Genomic DNA, 26,689 nt, shown 5'->3' with positions numbered 1-26,689 from the left:
ACACATTTACACATCATTTGACAAGTTCGATAGTAGAACTAATTCACTTTAATATTAAAGTTAACAACACGTGGTTGATTTTTTTAAACGAAAATCTGTCGAGTTACGCTTAAATAAGATAGCGGAAACAAATAGTACGATAACTATCTTCTTAATAATCAAGTATTTTAAAAGAATTGATGCTCATAGAAAAACGCACTAACGATCATAAGTGACAAGTGACAAGAAAGATTCAACAAGGCATTAGTAATCATGCATGTGGTCTGTGACAGTCGTATAAGTTGTAGGTATTATTTATTTATCTGTTAGATCGGAGACATTAAAAAAAGTCCATACGTACATTTTTACTACTCGCAATGTAAACAAGTCCTGAAATGCGTGTAAATGGAAGGATTAGAGCATTTTGACGACGACGAATGACCTACGGTTAATTTTCTTTTAGTAATTTTCGATAGAGTAAATTAATTAAGTAATTTAGTTTAAAATTATTTATTTTATTTTTATTTAGTTAAAGACGTCGCGTCGAGCCGCAATACCAAAATTAGTTGCACGCCGCTACTCTATGTATCATGTAATATTAACTCCGTGTAGATAGATACACGTTTATATAACTTTCCGTATCTACTGAAATGTTCATAAAAATAGATCCGTAAAGATAAATGTCGCCTAGACGGAGAGATCGTGAACGCATATATTTATGTATACTACAGCTATATACATATAAAATATAGATATACCTATACACGACTACAATATGTCTGTATAGTTTTCTGAATGAAGCGGACCATTTGTGCCGGTGTCACTTTTTAAAAATCTTACAGTAATGAATTACGCATGTAGTACTCAAAAAAAGGAATCCTAAGCGAGCGGCAATCTTATAGTTAATTTATTTATATACTTACATATTGTGTGTTTTATAATTTGACATCCCGAACAAGCGGAAAATATGTATTCGTTGATGAATACTTTTGCAGCTGTTACTAACGAGTTAATTATAATAAATAATAATCTATGTATAGAAGAACCCCTATTTTACCTACCCAACTTATTATCATATGGTGGACTAACCAAATTGAATTTTAGATAAGGTATTCATGTAATAATTATGACGTATAATTATATAAATTGGTATTTTTATGATTTTCATCGTTGGTAGCTGCAGATGCCCTATTAACGTAATAGAAAAATGACGTTTTTCGATATTCAACTTTACTATTACTAAGTAACATACTTTTATTTTTTTATCCAATATAAATTATAAACGTTTATTCACAATAGTAGTTTTAATCTAATATCTTCATAATTATATAAATAATATTGCGATTAGTTTTTATTTTCAACAAGTGTAGGTATTTTATTAATCATTTACGTTGTTCAAATAATAAAAAATACAATTAAAAATATATGTTTAAATTTAAAAACTGCTCCAATGTTTCACATAAACAAAAACAACAGTAATTGTCTTTTATAGTAAATTAAGTTTTTATATCTTATATAAGTTATTATAACATTTATAACACTTACCGTTTCTCTTTTAAATATAAAGATTTTTTTGTTTTTGAATAATTCAACTACGAAGTACGAGGTACCCTTCGACTTGTTAAATAATATATTGTTGTGTGTTATTTCGTTTTTATGTGACCCTTTCCGATTCACAAGCATTGATTATTATATATTACAGATTTTTATAACAGTGTAATATTTTTTTTTTATTTTTAGTTGCGTTGGCATCATGTAGAGAAGATAGAATGTACACGATTGTGCACTTTTTATTATTTTCACCTAAGAAAAAAAGCAACATATTAAAAGTAAAATCGTGTTGCACCGGTTTAGAAAGCTTACGAAGTGGTTTTGACCTTAAAATAGGTGTAATATTGCTCGATGTAACAACTTACGATGCTTTAGAGTAAAACCAAAAATTATAGAACCAATTATGGATGAGTTATTTAAACAACGTATAGAAAAAATTCTGCAATCGAAAATTACCATATAAGTTTTGACTGGGTTTTTATTACTTATTAAAAACAAATTTAAATAATAATATAAATTAAAGATTTTTTATTAACTAGATCATGGAATTTGTAGTAACCGTGGAATAATTAAATTATGAAGACGAGTGACGGATTTTTTTTAGGTAGGGTATTAGGGACACGAAGACTTTTCTCATATATTTTATTTATTGTGCATTAAAATTTAAAGGATAAAAATCGTCTTGACTGAATAATATCCAGACCGGCCAGACCCTGTACTTGATTAACAGATTAGAGCGAGACATAATTTATATAATAATGAAAATTTTTATGGAATTCGGAACGTTTGAATAAAATGTGAACACAGAGATATTAGAGGTATTCAAAGACATACTATTTAATGAGCACCATATATAAAATTGATCTAAATCATATTGTAAGGAATTGATATCGTCGGTAGAACAAATGGCTTTATTGTTGTCTTTAACTTTGGAGTATACGTATTTACCTTATTGCTGGTATTCAATAATAAAGACCAAATATTATCCAAAGTGATAGGTTTAGTGCTGAGAATATGCAGTGGCTTCTTGATAAGCCTAATATCTACTTTGGGCTTTTGTAAAATGTTCATCATATAGCGGTTAAAGATACTTATAGAAGCGAAAAGATATCATAAGATGAGATAAGATAAGTGATTTAATGTCTTTAAGAAAATATGTAATTAATTGTATGGTTTATTTTAGTTATTGTTGAGTAAAGGACCATTGCATGCCTAAATAAAAATGGTCTAGACATATTATTTTTTGCAGATTAAAAATTAGTTTGTTTTGGGAATGAAGGACTTAATGGGTGGTCATCATTTTAAGTCCTATTTTTTTAAATTTAAATTTTCTCCACTTATAACAATATTGGTTCAATTGAAAAATCCTCTTCACTCAAATATTTTTTTAAATACATTAAAATGTCTACACGGGCTTCCGACAGCTGTGATGGGTCCGATGAATATGATGGATCTATGTCTGCACAATGAGATGTTCCTGATAAAACATAAATATGATTATATCATAAGCATTACTTAATTTAAATATAAAGATTACCTTCAATGAGAACTATAGACGAATTTATTGGCAAAAATGACAAGCCTAATGGATTCCATGGATCCATAGACCCTCTTACAAAAACAATTCTACTAACTCTTGGTTTGGAACCACCGTACATAATATTGGTTTTATTTACTGCCTTAATTAATGTATTCAAATTGAATCTAAAAAATAATAATGTCAAGTATAAAATATTTATGATATTATAATTATATAATAAGGTTTTTTTAAACTTTGAATTAAAACTACTAAGAAACTGGGAGTCCTTATTTGAAATTTTAGGGTACTAAGAACCTTCAAACATCAAAGATTATCACAATATGCGCAAAATCAGGCATAGACCTTGTACATTTAAATAAAAGGTATTTAAGTGTCAAAAAAAAATAAAAAAAAAATAAATAAACTTAAACATTTGATTAAAATCAAGATGAATGAGATAATGCTTCATTGGTAGTTTTAGGTTAATTTAATTTGGATTTTCAAAATCTTAATAAAATTGGTATTAACTCAAATGTAAAGAACTACTGCCAACCAATATTTATTCTTTCTCAATTATTGAAATCATTTGAGTATTTAGCCTATTCCCTATGCTCTCTTCAAATTAAATTTCAACTGATATACATTATGAAGATCCAATCTGGGCGCTTTACTACAACTTGTAATGTTACTTTCTGTAAATATATTTGTAACGCCTTTAAATATGGATATCAAGTGAAAGTAATTTACGCAGATTTTTCTAAGACATTTGATTCTGTGAACTATGAAGCTCTTGTATCTATGCTGGAGACGCTTGGCTTTGGCTGCTTTTTGTTGTATTGAATTCTCATTCAATGGTGATCCGTCGGCAAATGGAACGTGTTTAGTGTAAATAACTAATTTTTCCTGGTTCAAACTAAACTAAATATAGAGTAGATAACCTTCCTCACGACTATGGCCCAGTTCTTTAAAACTTAAATTACCAATATCTAACAGATTGTATTGTCTTCCTTATAATATAATCCTTCAATAGAATCTCACTGTTGATGTGATTGTTTCTCCCTCTTTCAATATGTTAATTTCAGAGTTCTTGCGTACACTACACGGAATGATGCCTATTTTACCATTCCTTCTTGTTTCTTGTTCTACAATTATCTAAATCAGTGGTTGGCAACCAGCGGCCCACGTTGTTATTGTATATGACCCGTTTTAAATTTTAGAACTACAACATTTTTTTATTTATTTCATTATTTCAAAGTTTTAGAGAATATTTTTCTTTCATAGTAAATAATTTAAGAATGTAAAATTTCTATTTTTATCCAGCCCGTGAACTCTTTTTAATTCGTGAATGTGACCTGGAAGTCCAAAAAAGTTGCTGACCACTGATCTAAATGATGAACCACTACTCGCTGCATGAGTCTAGCAATTTAGAAACCTTTTTTATCCTATTTTATTTAATGTGTATATTTTAGGTTTACTTATTGTATGTTATTACTGTATTAATTTATATTTTCTTTTATACACCAATGTAAAATTGTGATTTCAAATACATAATAAATTGTTATTAGGCTATCTACTTGTTAATCTTGTAAAATAAATAAATATAATTTTTTTTGATATAATATATTTTTTTATGAAAATAATAATTAGACAATTATTAAGTATTGTAAGAAAAAATTAATTTTATCGACTGTTTAGAAAATTGAAAGAGGTTGAGTTCCCATAACCCTCTCTGAATTCCCATCTAGATTAGACCAATCACCTCTCCACCATAAAGTGAAATAAGTCACTGTTTCCGCTTATTGAATTGTTTATGCAAGTTCAAATTTTTTATATGATTTTCCACGACGAACCACGGATCAACTGACCATAATGCAACGAGCATTAGATGCTGGTAACATCTTCCGCCGACAAGCACATCTGTGCTCGCGTCGTCCACGGTCTTTATGCCTGGTGTTTCCGTTGTTGCCCCGGGTTAACCAGTTGTCGTCCCTTTACGTATGCCGGTCGGAGGTGACGTTTAATATTATAGTTACCTTTCCCCTTCGCTGTTGCCATCGTTGCTTTTAATTCGCTGCCGGAGTGTTTTGTATTGATCAAGTGAGCGTTGCATTTGTCACTTGCTCGAATACCATCACGGTATTTTATATATACCTACTTATGGGTTCAGTGTTGTTTTATAATATGACGTATCCTCGTGGCCCTTTCGCTTACAGACCTTTAGAACCATATAATACGCCAGGTGCCCGCAGAAATTGTTCTAGGGGGGGGGCAATGTTAGAATTTGAGGAGAAATATTATAATTTTATTAGGTATACAATTATCAATCGACTGCAAATAATCTAATCTAATGTTTTTATAATAGACTCTATTATTCATATAACCACTTTAAATTTGTTATGTATTAAATAGTAATTTAACTAAAAAAATTCAATTTAAAAAATATTTGGAAAAAGCTTCGGGGGAATGCCCCATCTTTTTCTCCAGACGCCTATGTAGGCCGTTACGTAATTGTTGTTGCTGTCGTCTGAACGTGTGGCCGAGATCGGTTTATTTACCCGGCCTATTTGCGGTTGCGGCAGTGGGTCAATATATTTTGCATAACCTCGTAAATATATTTTATCATATTATTGATATTTGTATTTTTTATGTCATTAAACTCGGGGCGCCAAATGAATTTACGAATAATGAGTATTTTAATTTATATATATATATGTATTGTACTCGTGGTTATTACATCATATATGTGACGATGACACATAAGTCATAAATTGTTTTGTTTTCTGTTATACATATATATAATTACTTATCTATAAATTATTTAATTGAAACCATTCCTGGTAAAATTTGGTCGTGTCATTGGGGCCAACCTATAATCAGAAGCCTAGTGAGTAGTGAACAAACAGGGTCATGCGCGCCAGTATATGCACAGTTATTTCCTATTTTACTTACTGTGAACTCTATACTGAAAATACTTATTACTTAATACCCCATACTGATAACAAAATATGATTTTTTTTAATAACTCACGATTTTCCAAAAACATCGGTGCATAAATCAGTAAAGTATTCTAATGATACAGTATTACCAAACAAGTGATGATCCTGATTGGATGTTTGAAAAAAACCAAGCTCTGTACAGGTTTGGTATAACCATTGACGATCTGAAATACGATAAAATAGTTTTTTTACTGTAATACATGATAGTAGCAGATAAAATAAGATCCTATATTATTTTAATTAAGATAGAAATTAATATATTTTATTATACTTTTTTTTTAATCTTAAATGGTCATATTGTTTTTTTGAAAAACCAATCATCGAAAATTATATTAGAATAATAAAATAATAATAAAAACCGTATAATATGTACGCTCGGCAGACGTTTAGACTATGACCAGTTAAGTACCTATACTCTAACCACACCGTTCGCCATAGCGGCCATTCCCACTTTCGAATACGAAATGCTTCATACGAGTATGCGGCTATAGTCCGTGTAACGAAAATTGGCTGATGACCGGCGTGATTAGCGGCAATTTCCCATCAGTGGTCATCATATAATATGTATAACTAATTGCCGTGCGCCTATTGTGTAAACATCACGGCAGCATGGTACAGGTTTGAGAACCTATGGCTAACGGCAGGTATATGGCAGGTGTCGCGATTCACCGGCCAGTTTTCGTTGCACGGACTATAGTAGTTTTTAGTTTAAAGCTTATAAATAAATACCTATTTAAATTTAATTATTATTAAATTTTAATTTTATTAAGTTTTATTTTATCATCACTTTTATATAAGTAATAGTTATGTATGTACAGTACAATAACGGATCATGGTTGATGTGGATTTCGTTATGATTGTGTAAAAAGGTATCTGGTATATTGAGAAACTAAATTTTTTATAATCTTTAATTTTCTAAGTCAGTTATGATAATTATAGATATTTTATTAACTTGCAACTAAATTTGTGTGAATTCTTATAACTTAATTCAATGTATTATTTTATTATTTCAATGATATTTTTACCCAAGTCATTCTAAGATTTAATAAATAAGGTAGTAAAAATAAAATATTAATATATAATATAGCCTATAGATTAATTAAACATTAATTAGTATTAGTCTTCATTTTATAATAAATTGTTTTTTATAAACATTTTAATAATTAATTAAATTAAATTAATTTTAAAGACTATATAGGTTTATTTTTCTAAACCAAAAACTCAAAAATACAAATTTAATTTAATGAAGTACACAAATAAAATATAAATGGTTATCTATTAATAGACAAAATTCATAATATCTATATATTATTAGTAATTTAATTATTTTTGCTTATCCATAGTATAAATTGGACATGAAAATTAGGATGCTACATTATGCAATAGGAATGGTGGACAACTCATAGACTATATTTAGTAATTAGTAGATAATTGTATTAGTGATCAGTTCATAAAATCACCGACATTTTTGATTAATCAATTAGAAATTATATTAATTTTGATCAAAAAGTCTGGTACTAACTCCCGTATTTTACTGCTGTGTTATTCCAAAATGACTCTGCAAAATATCTAACTCGCCATTCATATGTATTTGATAAACATTGTGTACCACAAATAGATAAGAATTTTTTGATTACAGCTGCATATCTGTCAATCTAAAAAATGTATACAATATGATACATTATTATTTTACTGTTAGTTATTATCATTATGCATATAGAATAAATTCGATACAAGGATTATATTATATAATATTGATAGTATAGGTACCAGCCATCCATTAGTCACACTATCAGATTGATTTTTTTAGATTCTGAATGAAACGATATTGTAAGTATTGGTTTTTGAATGACGTGTATTTTTTATAGGATGAAGTTATTGAGAATGGTTTTTGGTAATAAATTGGATCTCGCTTTTACTTTGGTGAGGTTAAAGCTATACTTATATCTATATGAAATATTTTGTATATCTGAGGTACAAATGATTAGATAAGGTTATAAACATTTAAAATGTTTCAAGTTATTTTGATAATTTTTCTATATCAAATAGATAGAAAATGTAAGACAAAGTTCCTCATAAGTTATTATTCAAAATAAATATTCATAATTTGCTTGTATACGCGTTTGAAATTCAAATTTTGACGAAATTAAAAATAACTTTAGATATATAAATCATGTATTAATAAATTCATTATTAAATAACAGTAAAAAATAAAATGTATATATTCTTACATGCCTATTGGGTACATAATATATCCGTTTATTAATAATTACTGTTCTGTTCATAATCATATATATATATATACTTTATTATAAATTTATAACTAAATTGCTTATTAATAAAATACTACTGATTTGTGGTCACATATGAGTTGAGACAAGGAAACGTGCTATTCCTCCACTCTTCAACTTACCTCTTGGAAAAGATATAAGGGATATGCAAGAAGGATGAGCAATATAAGCACAGGTATATGTGAGAATCGAAAACGGAATTAGAAAGGACTATAACAAAGCTCGTAGATGCAAGTAAAAATATGACCTATAAAAAAATAAAATTAGATACGTATGTATAATATGGGTCTATATTCTATAAGTTAAGCTGGAATACAGGTGTATATATGATTGGAGAATAAATGTAAATTTGAATAGATAGTATAACGTACCCAATTTGTACGATCTGTTGAGGTCAAAAAATTTATAGTGGGCTGGTTGTGTAGGGTATGCAGAGGCTGGATTATGATTGAGGATACAAAGCAATAGCACATAACTTAATATTATAATAATTATAATAAGATATAAGAATAATACTTTTTGACGAAAAACATATCATTTTAAAAATTTTTAAAATATTTTAATTAATTTTTTTGTATTTTATAAACGTTAATAATAATTATATAGCATTAATATCTATGTAACTTTTATAAAAAAAGTTTAAATTTTGAATTAATATTTACGCGGGATATTTTGACGTGTCATCGAAAAATCAAGTAAAAGACGACCTAAAGAGATTAATAAATTGAGCTAGAATTGACGATGCAAATAAGAATTTATGGCTGAAGAGCTTTGGTGGAAGCTGCAAAGCGTTCGAAGAGTGAATCAATAAAATAAAATAAAATATTTACTGTAGTTCCCAACGTTTCATTTGACATCATATCACATAGTGTTACTATTGTTACTGTCGATTCTTCAATAATTTTATCATAATATCTGTCATCTTCGTTGTCTTGCGCAATTAGTCCAATGAATTTAGACATGTCTCTAAACAATTGTTGTACATTTTTTGTAGAATTGTTTAAATGATGAGCGCATGTACTAAAATCATAGATTACAATTGACGTTTATAATTTCACCGTGTATGTATAAACTATTTTAATGTTAATTAATAATTATGAATATTTTAATAACTACTTGAATTTATTTTGTATGTATTTTGCTCCATAATCGGTCTTTATTTGATCGCTAATCATTTTATTTGCTTGTCTAATATGGAATTCACATTTTGGATCATAATCTGATAATTGTTTTTGAACAGCTACAAAATATTCTAAGGAAATACAAGATAGATAAATTTTTTTATTAGTAATAACTAATAAGGCAAGTTGAACTAATTTTCGTCAAAAACTAATCGTATATAACATATTATGCTGAATATAATAATATTATTAACTGCTTTTAACTTATAAGTCGTACCTATCGAATTACGACATATTATAAACTAGCAGTGTGGATGGTTAGTGGTAAAAAATATAAATAGTTTAAAGTTAATCTAAATATTTTAAAAATTTTATTGTGGAGAGTTAGTATGAATAATAATTTATAGTTAGAACAAAATAAAATGTTAATAATATTTCGTTGAAATTTGAACTTGATATGCTAACAAAAAGTTGTGTATTTATTGAACTTTCAAGCTATAGCAATGAAAAATAAAAAATGTATTAGTTTTGTAAATTTTTCTAATTTTGATGAATTTTGTTAATATTTAAAGTGCTTATAAAAAAATATTGAACTTCTGTATTTTTTCAAAAGTTGCTATAAAAAAAATGTATTATATACCTTATTAGTGCAGGGGTCGCAAACCTTTTGAATACTATATGCCAAAAATTACCTAACCTTTTTTTTTCGATCGTGTCATGATAAATATTATATATAATCTGTAGATTAAATAATAATAATATAAATATATATATATAAATTTGCAGCTTACTTTCAATAAATGTAAATATCATACTAAACACCATATTATTCTATCTACAGATAAAATTGAATAATCGTTATTGACCGATAAAAGCCGTATGCTTAAAATATTTTTACCTATTATATATAGTAAAAATATTTTAATTTTTCGCGTGCCCTCAAAATCTTTTCGCGTTTCACCTCGGGCACGCGTGCAATGGATTTGCTATTCCTACCTTAATAGGATATTGACAATATTGTATTAAATTTGTAACATTTTTAGTACTTTTAGTCTTTGGAGTGGGTGAGAGAGGATTAAAACCACTTGTAAAATTTAACACAGTTGGCCAATATTATAGCTTAATTACATAAAATAATTTCTTAGAGGGGAGTGAGTAGAATTGATAATAATTTACAGTTATTATCAGTTTTTCGTTATGCGGGTTTTTTGATCTCGTTGTGACTAAAACACACCACCATCTGACTGCCGTATGAATTCGGCCATATGTGTCCCCTCACGTAACCATTTTATATGGTTGTGAATTAAAAAACTGTTAAAAAACGCGTTATATCGTACCTTTAAAATTTATTTTCGCCTTTAGAAGGCTACTTGATGAAACTGCGGCGTGTACCAGATGAGGATATTTTAATCTTAACCAGGTAACTAAACTTGCTGAATATGATGAACCAAATCCTACCCATTTAGCATCATCCAGCAGTTTTTTTTTTTTAATCGAAATGGTATTTATAAATGTTCCCAGGTCAGCTAATACTTGTTCAACTGTCAGGTATACTAAATTTGAAGTATTTAAATTACTGAAACATATAATTATTATTATATATAAAAATAAAAATAACGAAAAATTAAAATCAACTTGTTATTATGTTATTATTTATCTGAAAATATCTGAGATATAGATTTAATACTAAGCATTTTATCTAAAATTATTTCTACATTTTTTTAATAATTAATTATAACTAGGGCTCGGAAGTTGATGACTTCAAAAACATTAAAAAATGAAAATATGATATAAAAATTACAAATATTTATTTTATAAATTTATCAAAGCTTAAAAATTATTCAAAAATCAAAATCATTCCATTGTAAAATTAGAGCTTTTTGATGTTATCAAAAGTAAATTAACGACGATTATCTGTTAATAAATATTTATATTTTGAAAAACTGCGCCATCGCAAAAATATAGCATTGGATATACTTATGTGTGTAAGAATTTGTAAAATGTAATATTACTAATACTGAACAAGTAACAAACTTGTCCAATTACATATTGCCATTGATTATCAAAAAGAAAAACATATTGAATCAGAGCTCGTTAAAACCATCGAGTTTAATAAAGATGGAGTGATTGACAAATTTGCTTCAACAAAAGCCAGAAAAAATGCAGCTAGTATAAAGATATAGTAAAATATTTGTGTATTTATAAATTTATAAATAATATTTCTATCATTTATTATAAGTTACCAATAGTTATTTTTTAAAAAAATATCTACATAGGTCACAACTAGCTGAAATCAAAAGTTTGGTGATCTGTCTAGTTAAAGTTGAAATATTTTATACAGACTAGTTAAGTAATGGTAGAGGGAGGCAAAAAAAATATAAAATAGCCCTGTGGCGAAAAATTGCGTAATCCGTCACTGATACCGCTTGGTCATAAGAAAACAATGCTTAATCGAACAATTTGGAATGGTTAACTTTTTCTAAAACTTTACATGAAATTAAAAATATTTTTCCGGGTTTATCAACTTTTAAAGTACCAATGACTATATTTGCAATATATTATCCGGTAGCATCAGTTGTTTCATCGATTGACACCCAAATCTTCTTTATTTCGTATTTCGTTCATTGTATCTTCATAACATTCATCAATGTATATTTTGCTTAGTAATGAAACCGAAGATATATCTTTACGCGTATATTTTTCAAAAAACAAACGGTCATGTATATTTCACAATTTTTCCAAAGGTATATTTGCTAGCAATAATGTGCTGCACAAATCTTTGGCGAACATGGATTTGTCCGGTATATTGGGAAATAATTGTTGAAATTTTGATTTATTCTCATTTTATCGATTAATAAACTGATGTGTTTATTAGTTTTCAGATGCTGTATGATAGCATACCGTTTTACTCTTGACTTTAATCTCACATACTTAACAAAAAATAATTTCGCCGTCAAATGCAAAAATATTTTCTCCAAATTCCGCAACATATTTACGAACAGACGATTGTACTTTTGACATTTTAATAAGAAACAGGAACACACACTATTACTATTGCGAAGTAAGGTTGTATAAAAACTAAACCCTTTATTCATTATTAGTTTTTCATTATCGAGATTTTATCGACGATAAATATTGGTACGATAAAGATTATTGTAACTTTATCTTATTATAGCGAGTTTTAGCGGAAAATACGCGTAGTCGTAATAATTGTATTATATTACATGATTTTTTTTCCACATTCAAATTTACGTAGGATATAGCATTAAGAAATAATATTAACTTAACACTATTTTTATTTCAATATATGCATTATATTTTTTGGTGATTCACCACAGAGCATTTCTTAAGTAGTACAAAAAAATCTCAATAATTTGAAAATATGGTCTTAAAGTAAATTTATTATGTGTTTACTATGGTTCCTTTATCGCATAAAATGTTTTGATGTATTGACTTAGGTGCAAATTCATTTTAAGTAGAATTTTATAAAAAAAAAATAATAATTATAAGTTTGTATCATAGTATTATAACCTATGTTAGTTTTGATAAATGATTAATTGTAATTAGTTATCACAGTCTTAGTTATAAATGTTTTTACACACGATACATGGTACAAAAATATCAATTAAAAGTAAATTGCTAAACTTAATATATGTATACAAATAATATAAAATAATCTTATCTCTCATTATTGCACTCACTCAGTTGGATGGCTCATTCCATAGAAGCGATGTTCCAATTGAAAACATGCAGCATTAAACAATTGAGCGTATTCAATCCATGCTCCGGAAATCATCCAACTTGGTGAAATTTCTTCTCTTCCTCCCACCATCAAAAATACTGGACCACCCATTTTATAATATTTCAAATTCATATGATACCTCTAAAAAAATAAAACTGTATTAGTTATCAATTTACTGAATAATTTTAACACTTAATAACATATAATTCACCATAATATACAATTAAAAAATCTATAATACAGTAATACCTGTTTCCACGTCCTAGTATCAGTAATGTTAAAATGATCAAGTTCCTGTTCAAACCATTTATTTTTTACTGTGTTATATTGACTTTTGTGTGACAAAAATGTTAAATTTTGTACTTCTTTGCAAGTTTACAAGTTCGATGATAGAACTATTATACGCTGAAGTACTCAACCAAAGGGAACACCAAAATACACAAAATAATACGTTCATTTTTTAAATTAGAATTGCTTATCTGAAAAAATAAAATTATTTTATCAATGTTATACTTACTTAGTAAGTATATAATAAGTTTTTTATGTAAATGTAAAACAGTTTGTATTTGACAACAGTAAAGGTGATGGTTAAATAGAAATTAACAAAAATAAAAGTTTTTAGTTAATTATACATATTTATAATATTATTATTATGAAATTATTGTTTTATACCAAGCACACTAAATACAAAAAGCATCTACACCTATTATTAATTTTTAAGTTAAATTATTATATTAATTAACTGTTATCAACTGATGATTTAAAAATTATTTAAGAAATAATTAAGGTTGAAATTAATTAGGAATGGTATTGATTCTCATACAATATTAAATACATTATAATAATTAAAAATTGATTAATACCTAACTAATAAATATGTTATTATTCTAAAATTGAAACTAATTTAATGATTTTATAATATTTATTTTATTATTAAGTACCTAAACATTAAATATTACATTTAATTTTTATTCATTTCAGAGCGAAGTGATTGGCATGCTGGGGCCCTTAAATTTCTCATTTGGACAAAAGTAATCTATTCACCTATCTAATAACATTTCCTAAATTATGTATTTAAAAATAAAGCAATGCAATTAAAACAAAATATACTCACTATTTATAATGATACACAAATGAGATTAAGTATTACTTTGCAAACTGTTGGCGCAGTTTATACTCGTAGGAATAACATCAAATTGAAATCGAACTATTCGACTATTGATATTAAGTTTTTGTACCTGTATTTTAAAGCATTTTATCGAGGTTAAATAGGTACTCAATACTCGTATAATAATTATAACTACTAAAATATTTATTGATTTTGAGAAAATAGGTTATAAAGTATATATGCCGCATTTGTTATCGTTATGGAATTTTGATGATTTCATTAGAAATCATACAATTTATAAATTATTAAATATTTTAAAGAATTTAGTGAAAAATGTATACAGCTAGTTTTTAACTATAAATGCACTTTTATTAAAAATATTATTTGTTGTTATGACTTATAAGTCGATAATTGCGATAAGTAAATAATAACGGTTTTAATCGATGTGTATATACATATGTGTCTATAGGTTTCGATGTTTATTTTTTTTTAATAATTTTTCGTATTACATATATTTCAGAATAGCCAAATCCAATGAGTGTAAGTACTAAGTAGGCACGTCATATAAGATGACGGGGGGTAGGGTTAAGGTTGTACATTTTAAAATCTATAGAACAAGACGTACATTTACAGAAACTATTTTTAATCTATAAAAACAAACTAAATAATTTTTCAAGAGGAGGAGTTGAATTCTAAATACATTTCTCGTGCACGTACCTGAATATAGCACTAAAATTTTGAGAAATGTTTCGTCTTTTTTATTCAGATAAAAAATAATTTCTGTGAAGTATTGATATAAATTTTGTACACAAAACTTACTGTCCGAGTATGTTTTACAATATTTTTTACAGAAACATTAGCTGAAATTCTCCGTAATCAAACTGTATTGTAATAATAAGCATGTTTCTTTAATACATTTAATTTTGTAAAATTGCCTTAACGGGTGTTAATTAATAATAAATAAATAATTATTTATACTTAAAAAATAATAGCTGCATTTGAAAATTGACGTTAAAAACGTTTTTTATTTGACTTGTATAAAACAATGTTGTGCAAAAATTTAGAATTTATATGAAAATAATGTACATTATGTTGACAAAAATTGTATTTTTTATAAATTCGCCATTCTCATGGAGATGATCCAATAAGTAAAGAGTAAGAAAAATAAAATAAAATACAACAAAATGTCTAGAGAAAATCAAGATAAACCAATGCAAATATATCACGTAGCAATCGTATGAACATTTCAAATAATTAATTCCTATATATTAGTAAAAACGCTGCTTGACAAAATATTGAATGTTTCTTTAATGTTTCTAAGTTAGTTAAAATCGATAATACCTTAGAAATAGATTTAATATTACAATTTACTAATATTATGATGGGGATTTCCAAACTACAATTATTGGTTATAAAGGTTGGCAGTAGGTATGTTGGATGATTCTTTTAACAGTTTAAACAGTAAACACTATTAAACCAAAAATTATTTATGTTTTTGAAAATATTTATTTTACACAATTTGAAATCATTATAGAACAACATTTTCGAAAAAAATGTATATACTGTTAATAGGTACATACCTAGACACATAATATAGTATAAATAAATTGAAATCCCTAGAGAAATATTCTGCTTTAAGGTATTCAATTAAAAACGTATGTTAGGTAATAAAGGAAAAAATTAAAAATCATAATGATAAAAATAGTAAAGTATAACTTTTTCAAAAACGATGTTCACTATTTATGAAAAGAAAAATTTGTTAAAATTGTAGCATTATAATTTATAACATTTTGTATACATCGGTTACTCTGTTAATCGCATGTTTTAAATATATATATATTTTTAATACACATGATAATATATGTTTATCTATCGTCTGTAGTCCTGGTAAAAATATTATTGCGTGTTTCAATTAAATCATAATATTAAACATTCACCACAATACTATGTTAACGGTCATGTTATTATTATTATTATTATTATTATTATATTGTTATGCCATATCCGGTTTAACTAACTGTTGTAACTTATAATATACGCATCATGTACACATCGCATAGTGTATTATATAAATATGAGCGCCAAAAAAGAATATATATAAAAAAAAACGAGCATGCTTTTATGATGAATACTGTTGTAGTTATAGGTGGTTGCGTCCGCAATTAAAATAATATATGTCACCATTACGTATTTTGACAAACTTCTAAAGTCTATCGCATACGGAGCACCACACAATTTCTATTAGTTTAATTAATAATATTATTTTGATTATCCAGTACAAATTCGACCAGTTGTACGAAACGGTGAAACATAAAATAGGTTTTCTTATAAATAGGTATGTGGACTGTATGTGTACCTATTATATATTTATATAATGATTTTTTATCCTTAAATAATATTAATTATCACGGAGTGAGCAGTGAGGTAGCCAATTTACCAATAAGTCTATAATTTTTAGTCTTGTAAAATCATAGTATACCATAAATTATTTACGAATCCACTGACTAAATATATATACACAATATACGCATAGTACATACACTACTTATAAATGTAAATTACCATCTTTGAAGTTTAACGTTAATAATGAATAACCCACAATAGCCGCAGGTTTCTAAATTTAAATATTTGAATAGTTAGTGAATTCTGTTAATATATTTTACAAAATATAATTTATAAGCTGACATTTATACAAACATATGATTTGTCTACGAAACCATCTCAAATTTATATTTACTTTTACGAGTCAAAATAATACATATTCATGCACGTATAAAATTTATAATTTGTAATCTGTAGTGTGTATACAAGTACCCATAATATTACTGAAGACTGAAATTAACATTTTTTGTTACGTTCTAAAATATAATATATTAAATACGATTATATCATTAATTAATAAATAATATCCAAAATACGTATAGTCTTATATCTATTATATAAATACGATTATCGGAATTTTAGCGGTTATAATAATTATTATTACTTATGTTCACTGAGATAAACATTCTTAGCAAAGAGAAGGCCATGTTTTATAATACGGTTTTAACAATAGTATACTCGTATTTTTTTTTTTACATTTTTAATTTGATTTTATACATTTACAACCGTTCTATATAGATGCAAATGAAATATAATAATAAATAGTGTTGGTTGACCACTTTTAGGGATAGTTTTTATGAATTTTTAAACCAAATCCTAATCACATAATTCATTTCATTATATTTTTAGATAAAATTGAAAAAAAATAACACCTATAGACGACTGTGCATTTCTATAGAATTATGTACAATACTTTTAGAAATAACTGTATAAAATACTCTGCAGTACTTGAAATAGGAAAAATTAAACTGATAGGTATTCAAATAATGATTTAAAAACTGCGTTTACAGTCTCAAACTGTAAAATTATTTAATACAGACTTCGTGCAACTCCATAGCTACAGTAATCTTCAGACATAATGGTAAACAAACTTTACGTCTATGTCAAAAAATTGAGTTTAAAGACGTTTTGTCCCCGATATATGTATATTAAAGTAGGACATTTGGTCTCCTGGAGTTGGACTTAGGACGTTTGGTCCTTGGAATATTTTTATTACAGATTTTGGTTGTATGTGGTTTTTAAATCATGATATTCATATTAATAGTTTAAGGTTTAAATGATAATCGCTTTATTTAATATCCATTAATATTTTTACTATACACGTGGAGAATTTACTATATTACAAAAGAAGATTATGGTGGGACTAACAATAGATTCAACAATAAATTAAAAAATATTGTAAATATTAAACATATCCTAACATATTTATATTTATTTAATCTCCAAAGATGTGCAATGCATCTAAAAAGACTGCATCGATGTATGTATACATATACCTATATTATATAAAAAAATAATTAACGTGTTAAAACAAATAGTTTTAAGGAAAATAAAAAAATGTTATACAGAATTAAATATAATAACGATGAAAAACTTTATATATCGTTAAAAAAATATGTATGTCAGTTGTACTAAAAATAAATTTATAATATTTTAATTTAATTGGAATTTCCAAATTTTATATTATTATTTTTAAGAAATGAATAAAAATAATACATTTTTACAACATTTAAGTTCTAACAATCATCTACTTACTATGCAACTTAATTATAAGGTACATTTTATTTTTACTAGTTCTACTGATATACAGCAGAACTGCATCCTATACCCTTTGTTGTTGGAGTTAACAAATTTTAAATAGCCAATTTTTAAATTTGATTTATTCAAAAGAAATTAAAATAAGTGTATAAGTTATTTTCATATTAATAAACTTTGAAATGTTTTCATTTTTCAAACAAAATTATAATAATGAAAATACACGATTTAATAAAATTATATACATTGGTAATAAATTTAATATTTAAAAAATAAAATCTTTAAATTTTCCGGCTATACTTTTAGATTTTGATGGAAGTAAGGAATGTATTGATCTTACAATATGATACGTGTTTTTTTATTTTTGTGTCTGTCATCCCGTTTTAGAGTAATAATAATGCTTTGATTTTGACTTCAGCCCCTCTTTGCTAGGAATTTTGAAGTTGAAAATTCATAAAATGTTTGTGATTTATATCTAAGGTCGAAAACCCCAATACAAGGTTCTTTATAAGTTTTCCTTCAAGTAACTGTAAAAAAATGTTTAGCGTCAAAATAGTATTAATTTTATGAGCGTATGAAATTTATTTTTTTACGAAATCGCTTAAAATTATGATATATTAAAATGTAAATATAGGTAATAATATAATAATATATCCTACTAATTATTCTAGACTGACAACTCATCTCCGTTCAAAATCGTTTTTCATATACAATAATACCTCATTGCCATTCAAATTTAACACATCCATTATAGTAACCTACTCTTCATCTCTACTATACAGCAGAGTGATACCCACTTGCACACTTTTTAAAGTTTTCAAGTTACATGAAAAATAAAAGTTATTTTTCAACGATTTATTATATATTTTTTCAATAGAATTTTGAATAATTTTTTTCAAATTTTTACTTATAGTAGGTTTTAATACTTGCTAGTCATTATATTTTAAATTTGCATATATATCATCTATTAAATTATTTTAAATCAAATTTTAAATTAATTTACGCAATATATACATCATGATATAGTATATCCTTATCATTAATTTATACAGTTATTTATAGTCATAAAATATGAGTTGGGTTGAGGACATTGAGGTATTGAAATAAATTATAGTAAATATAATGATGGTTAAATACTTAAATAAATAATACAGAGAAATATTACAAAGTGTTTTAATTTAAATTTCAAGCAAAAACTGACTTATTCATTTTTATATTCAAATATATTTTTTTAAAAGAGTTTTTAACATATTATATACGATATTGTATTATGATATATCCTTAATAATTTTTTTTTTTAATTTTCGTCAAATGAAACTATTTGTTCGGTCGGAGATATTATTATTATGTGACATCGTTGTCGTTATGTTATAATATTATTATGTCCGTTGACAATAAATAATGGCTTTTAGTCACACTGCGTGGTGGCACGTCCGTCACGGCCACCGCTCCGTTGACAAAAATACGCGCGACGAGTAAAAAAAAAAAATTGCGGCTTCACAAAACACGCTTCGTTATATATTCAAATAAATACGTAGTGACGTAAAGGAATGTTTTAAAAAAAAATCTTACATATACATGTATATATATATATATATTACATTTTAACCATTATAAGTTTAATGCCTATATATACCTTGAACGTACCTACGTTTATATGTGCTATAGTCTTTTCTCGCCATGCGTTTCTAGAGTTTTTTTTTTTAAGTTTTTCCCCTTCTCACACAATGTGAAACAATAGTAACGTTGTTATGTATATATGTGTATGTCTCTGTATTTGTCGAATCATGTTATATAATATTGATATTATTAGTGCATAACACATTGATAATATCGTAGTAGGTGTAAAATATATTATATGATGTAATAATTTGATGCATATTTCATATGATGATTTCCCGTAAAAAGATGATTTACGATTTCGACGAGCAAATTGTGCTAAATAATCATCCAAGACTTATTTCCCGCCGTCAATTATACGTCGTTAATACTTATCTATCAATATTATATTACAATAAATATGATTATTGATTATGTTGTGACAGGTAATTTTTTATTTATTTATTAAGATATTAAATGTAATCTAACCCTTTCCCTGCTGAATTATTTTTTCTCAGTTCACAGCACTGTGCTGGATAAAATTTTATTTTTAAATATTTTTTTTCGTCTTGTTTTAAATATTGTTATAGTTCAAATAATAACTATCAATAAAAAAAAAATATTCTATTAATTTTTTTAACAGATATTAGTTAATTAAGTTAGTGATTGGTTCCCAAATAGTTGATAATGAACTATTATTTCAGTTTATCAAATAATGACAATTTGAGAACCCTGGAAAATCAAAAAAAATTATTTCGCTTATAACTTTTTTAATATTTATCATATATTTTTTTTTATTGTCTCTTTGTATTCGTCTAATTATTTACCATTTTATGATATTATCAAATTTTCGATAACAGCTTTTGTTGATTTTCAAAATGATAGGACGCGTATGTGCGTCCATAGCACACCAAAGTCGTTTACACTGGACGCATATGTTCGTCCATAGCAGTGAAAGGGTTAAATAAAATAAACTAATCACGACGACCCTATAAACATTTAATCGAGTAAAAACTGTATTTTTAATATAATGAATCTGTGTATAGATATTCACTATAAAATTTAACTGCGATAATACAACCATAAGTATTTTATAATATAAAATATTAATTATTAAACTTTAATATGTGTAAGTTTCCTCACCACCATAGTCAAAAAGTTAAATCTAATTTTGCATTAGGTATACATATATTAAAGGTAGTGTTTTATTTTTATTCTTATATGATCAGAGGCCTAATTTACGAAAAGAATTTTTGTAAAACACAGTCAATACTATATATTAAAACAGGGGAAATTAATCAACCGTCAATTTTACGCATATTATACATTTTTGGAACTGCAATGTATGACTGTATAAGACGGTTATACTATATTAAAATAAAAACTTTTAGATTATGGGTTTTTATCCGAGGTATATATAATTATTTAGTGATATCTGTCGGTTTTCCATTATTCTGCTATACAGTGTTGAGTTCAGACACATTTTTATGGAGATTACGTAGAGATCAGTTATAAAACAATAATATTAACCAATTGCAGAAAATTATTCTATTAAAGACCGATTTAGTCATTTTAGTTTATACTAGTTGAAATATATAAATATAATATTTATATTAGGTTTATACTACATAATTACATTTAGGCCATTGTTTTGATAATAATATTATCATCATAATATTCAATAAGTTAGTTGTTTAGTTTTAAAATTATATTAAACGTATCTCTATAGATTAATTTAATTTTTATATTTTTTTTTTTAAATTAAGAAAACATGTTGTTAAACATGTTTGTTAAATCTATATACGAATATTTTTGTAAGCAATTTAACTTTTATTAAATTAATTTAGTATTACGTAGGTACATATTATTATATTTAAGTAAAAACTTGTCACTAAGATATTTTATTATGTTCTTGGGGTCGCGGATAACCTCAATAAAATCAATTAATAAATTATAATTAAGTTATAATACTTGTAACTTATAATATTCAATTTTTTTTTTTAATTTTTTATCTCCAAACTTATTTTTTAATGTAGAATATTATTATTGTTGGTTGCAGTAATTATGCTGTCTACTATTATTATATAGTTACAAGTGATAGTTATCTTTATATTCAAATTCACAGAATAAAATAATAATAATAATATTTATTTTATCGATGTGCATTTTTATGAATATAAATTAATGTTTAATTATTTGACTTTTTTTTTTTATTTAAAGAACTTTCAGTATACAACTATTTAGCTCGACAATTATAAAGCAATAGAATATCTAATAATGATATACATACATTTATAAATAGTTTGATATTACAATTCGAATTCAATTATTTGACTTAATATTTGTATAATATTTAAAAACATAAACTAAAAAGGAAAAATTATTAATGTTTATACTTTATTAAGACTAGAGTTTATCTATTAATTAAAAATTCTTTATTTTTCTTACCAATATAATATTTTATAATATTATAAAATTATAAATATCTATAACCCTTGTCCTTCTTTTTAATCATACCTGCCCACTGAGCACCCTTTCATGCGTAATACGTCACTATAACTTACAAGTTGTAATAAATATTAAAATATGAGAACTCGAGGGCTCCGTACGATTTAGTCAGTAGAAACCATTAACTTCTTGAAGATAAATTAAAAATAAGAATAAAATAAAAATGTGGGCAAGTGACTACCGTTCTAGCTGCTATATATTAGGTGTCGAGCGGGTTACTATAATTATGGGTGTGTATAGTGTGTTAAATTTAAATTTAATGATATTTCATTGTATATGAAAAACGATTCTGAGTATAGAGATGATCTATCAGCCTATATCACTAAATATATTTAATGAAATGTTTTTTTTTTTTTTGTATACCTAGCTCAAAGTAATTTATTTTACTTTTAAGAATACTATAGATTGAAATAATTTTTTCCAAAAATATTGAATTTATTATATTATAAGTATATTGATTATTATAATAATATATATTTAATATATTTATACCATATCAACTTGTATAATTCAAAATTTAGCATGATCTTTCTGTACGTTCTACAAAACAGTAAAAATAAATTCATTGTGTAAATCGATAATACCATTAAATAAATCAAAAATGATATTGCATAGTAAAATTCATAATAATATTATAATATATTATGTAAAAGTATGAAATTCCAATGAATAATGTATTGAAATGATAACAAAATAATTAATGTTATTCGTGGTTGAAATAAGCGATTTCGTGTAAATTTGAATTTAAAATGTTTATAAAAAAATATTTGTCCTTGTATATTATATATTTTTAGATTTTATGGTGTCACTATTAATTACTTATGAAAAATCTTGTATTACATTTTCAAACTTAGATAAAAGGAAAAGTTTTTATGATTTTCTAACAATACAAAATAGATTTTAATTTCTTGTTATTTTGCCATGTTTGATTAAAATATTGGTTTTAAATACATATAAAAGAAAATTGTGACAATGTACTTTTAATATTATTGTACAGATATAAGAACTTATGTGGGATATTGTATTAAATCTTCAAAAACTTTGGCCAGTGAATAATTTTTTATCTACAGCTATAAAAAAAAAAATTGAAAATTTGGCATGCTCATAAATAGCACAACATTTTAAATATTTATGGTTATTAGTTTTTGAACTGTAACATAAAACAAAAATCGTTTAGAAAGAAATAGTGATGAAACTCGCATACAGGTAAATATCTAATGTGAAAATTTGAACTAGTTCATAAAAATTTAATTTGGATTCCAGGTAAAATTTTATTTTGTATTGATGAAAAAACTTGTAAAGAAATTTAAATTTGATTTTAAAATTTTAGGTTTAAACAGAACATTTTTTATGTATTTCTAATTATAAAATAACTTGTATTTTCGGGATTTTTATGAATTTTATTAAAATTCTAAATTTAAATGCTTATAAATCAAAATTTTGCCTATAGATTTTTAATATTTTTTAGTTGGGAAATTAACCATTTAAAAGGTAAAAGTAAACCAACCCTCAAGTTGAAAATCGAAGCATTTTTATTATATCCTAAAAAGTATAAGGTGATCACAGACAGAAAAAACATATAACATTGTAAAATTAATATATTCATTACTCCACTCAGAATCTAAAAACATGATGCTTGGTTTCAATGGTTTAATTATTCATACTACCATTGATTATAAATACCAGTATTTATAATCAATGCTATAACTAAAGCATTAAGGAAATTATGATCACACGGGGTTTGAGATAGGCTATTTCACTACACTTCTGTCATAAGTTCATTATTTTGATGTTCTATAAAAATGATATAATATTTTTTTATTTACATTAATGCACTTTTATGATAATAATTTTACTTGAGGTATACTGTGACTTATAATTAATAAAAATACAACATTGACCGAACCTAAATCAGCAGTATATATTGCATTATAGTCATTGGTTGAAGAAAAAAATTAATCTTTTATATTTATCTTTATAGATATTTTTGTTTTGTATATAAACGAAGCGTAAGGATTAAACTATACCATTTATAATCACCTTAGTAAATTTATAGATCTTTAAGTTTTATCTATTATTATTACTAGCTATAATTGATTGTTGTTATTTTTTTCGTTTTGCTAACATCGATGGATTTCGTTATACAAACAAATTAGAGCGTTCAGTATTCATAAAATTTAAATGTAAAAATTATTTACCAAACATAATTCATTATTATTTTTATATGTTTTAAAATTGTTTCTTGTCCAACAAGCTTGGGTTTTGTAACAATACATATATTTGAGATTTGCTATACTTTTACTATGACTGTATTCATAATGTACTTCATATATACTCGTATTATGTACATATTTATTTAGCTTGCTTTATTGAAATTATACATAGCAGTGAAAGTAAGAATATTGCTAATTTAATAAAATTATAGACGATATATTCATCTGTCTCTGTCCTCTGAAGTTTCTCTCCATCCCTGTTTTAATTCATGCCTAATTATATATAATATACAAATGTATTTTATTCTTGCATCAACAAAAATGTTAACGAAAAAAAAAAAAATAGAAACATCGCCGAAGATCATTCAAATTTCGCTTATTTGGGCGGCAACAATAAAATTGATCGATTATATTTGTTGTGTAAGTCACAACTAATGTAAACAATAATATACATATAATAATGCGTTTGTCAGTAGAATGTATATCGAAAAAGAAAGTTTCAAATTAAACTCTTATTAGTTATATCATTAAAAAAGAAAATTATTATAAAATTCAGTTAATATAATATATTCACATTATTATATTGAGTTTGTAAACTTAATAAAAAGATATACATTTCTGTATAAGTTATATTTAAATTTTAAATTTACTTAACCCGTCGTAATCTGCGCACTGTATCCGTTGGTATTTTTTTTCTAGTTGTGTTTCGTATATTTGTTATAAAAGTAAATAAACTAAAACCTATCTTGAGGTAAATAATTGGTTTCCTAGTTTTATTTAGACTATATTTTTATAAAATAAAATTATATTATAAAAAAAATATTAAAAACTATTATGAAAAAAAAAATATAAAAAAAGTATATTTTATCGTTTTATTATTATCTATTTTGTGGCTAAATTTTAGCCTATTAAGAATAGCACTTCGATTAAATGATTACGGTATGTTTTTTTAACACATATCGTGCAAAATTTCGTTGTTTTGCGATTACTCACATGGGGTAAATTATTCCCAACCTAACTGATGTTGATCACTTTATAAACTTCTAGCAAGGGAACAGACAATTAGGTTAACACGAAACTGGTAGCATTTCATCAATAAATACAGAATTTTCGAAAATTTATTTTCACCATAGACTTATAAAATTATAAATAAAAATAAGCTGTGTAATTATGTACTCGGTGAGTGACGATGATGGGTTAAACAATAAAAAATATAGGTTGTTTATTTACAGTTATATTTTTAGTTCAAATAAATAATTCACATTTTCTACCATTGATTTAGTATTAAAATTACGAATGTATTTTTAACTGCAATTTTTTCAAGTTGTTTTTAAAAAAAAGTAAAAAACTATAAGAAAGTATTATGAAAAAATAAATGCCTAACGAAAATAATAGATAAAGTCTACAAAAATGTAAAAAATATTAAATTTCTTAATTTAAAATAATATTCATAAAAAAAAGTTGTGTCATGATATTAATATAATTATTGTGATGTTGGAAATTAACAGAGATTTTAATTAGCTATTGATACACTTATTTTTGTAATAATATGATGTACCTATTGTACCTATAATATTGTATATTCACCAAAGCAGAATGATAATTTTTTTAAAAAAAAAATTCTATTTATAGCGTATTTTGATACAATATGTATTCACCAAAAAACGTGGCCATGTATTTTTTCATTGCAAATGGTTATTCATTATTATATCATAAAACGTTTTAAGTATTTAATTTAATTTAATGCTGCGATCCAATAGAAAAAATATGTCCATTATTTTAAGTATAGAAGTGGAATAAAATGTAACGCGTTGTCTAACTGTTAACATTAAAGATTGACAAAAAACAGGTGTTTTTGTGTCTACTATATTTATTATGTCATACATGAGTTAATGTTGAATGACTAGACAGCGATCATCATGTAT

At 25.4% G+C, this 26,689-nt stretch overlaps 1 protein-coding gene across 1 annotated transcript; it reads right to left on the bottom strand.

Annotated features, from left to right (window-relative positions):
* Window positions 1-2,104: 2,104 nt before the first annotated feature.
* Window positions 2,105-13,656, bottom strand: LOC113552660 (putative serine protease F56F10.1). The gene is made up of 10 exons (XM_026955506.1): window positions 13,596-13,656; window positions 13,449-13,561; window positions 13,159-13,340; window positions 10,795-11,033; window positions 9,453-9,588; window positions 9,167-9,356; window positions 7,568-7,700; window positions 6,077-6,209; window positions 3,068-3,234; window positions 2,105-3,007 (listed from the first exon to the last, which is right to left on the bottom strand). Exons 1-10 carry the CDS (start codon window positions 13,654-13,656, stop codon window positions 2,868-2,870), a joined length of 1,494 nt encoding a protein of 497 aa, XP_026811307.1. The 3' UTR covers window positions 2,105-2,867.
* Window positions 13,657-26,689: the final 13,033 nt, after the last annotated feature.

This window comes from Rhopalosiphum maidis, chromosome 2 (genome assembly GCF_003676215.2).
Source record: "Rhopalosiphum maidis isolate BTI-1 chromosome 2, ASM367621v3, whole genome shotgun sequence".
Classification (NCBI taxonomy): domain Eukaryota; kingdom Metazoa; phylum Arthropoda; class Insecta; order Hemiptera; family Aphididae; genus Rhopalosiphum; species Rhopalosiphum maidis.
This window is presented reverse-complemented; position numbering and strand designations above follow the sequence as displayed.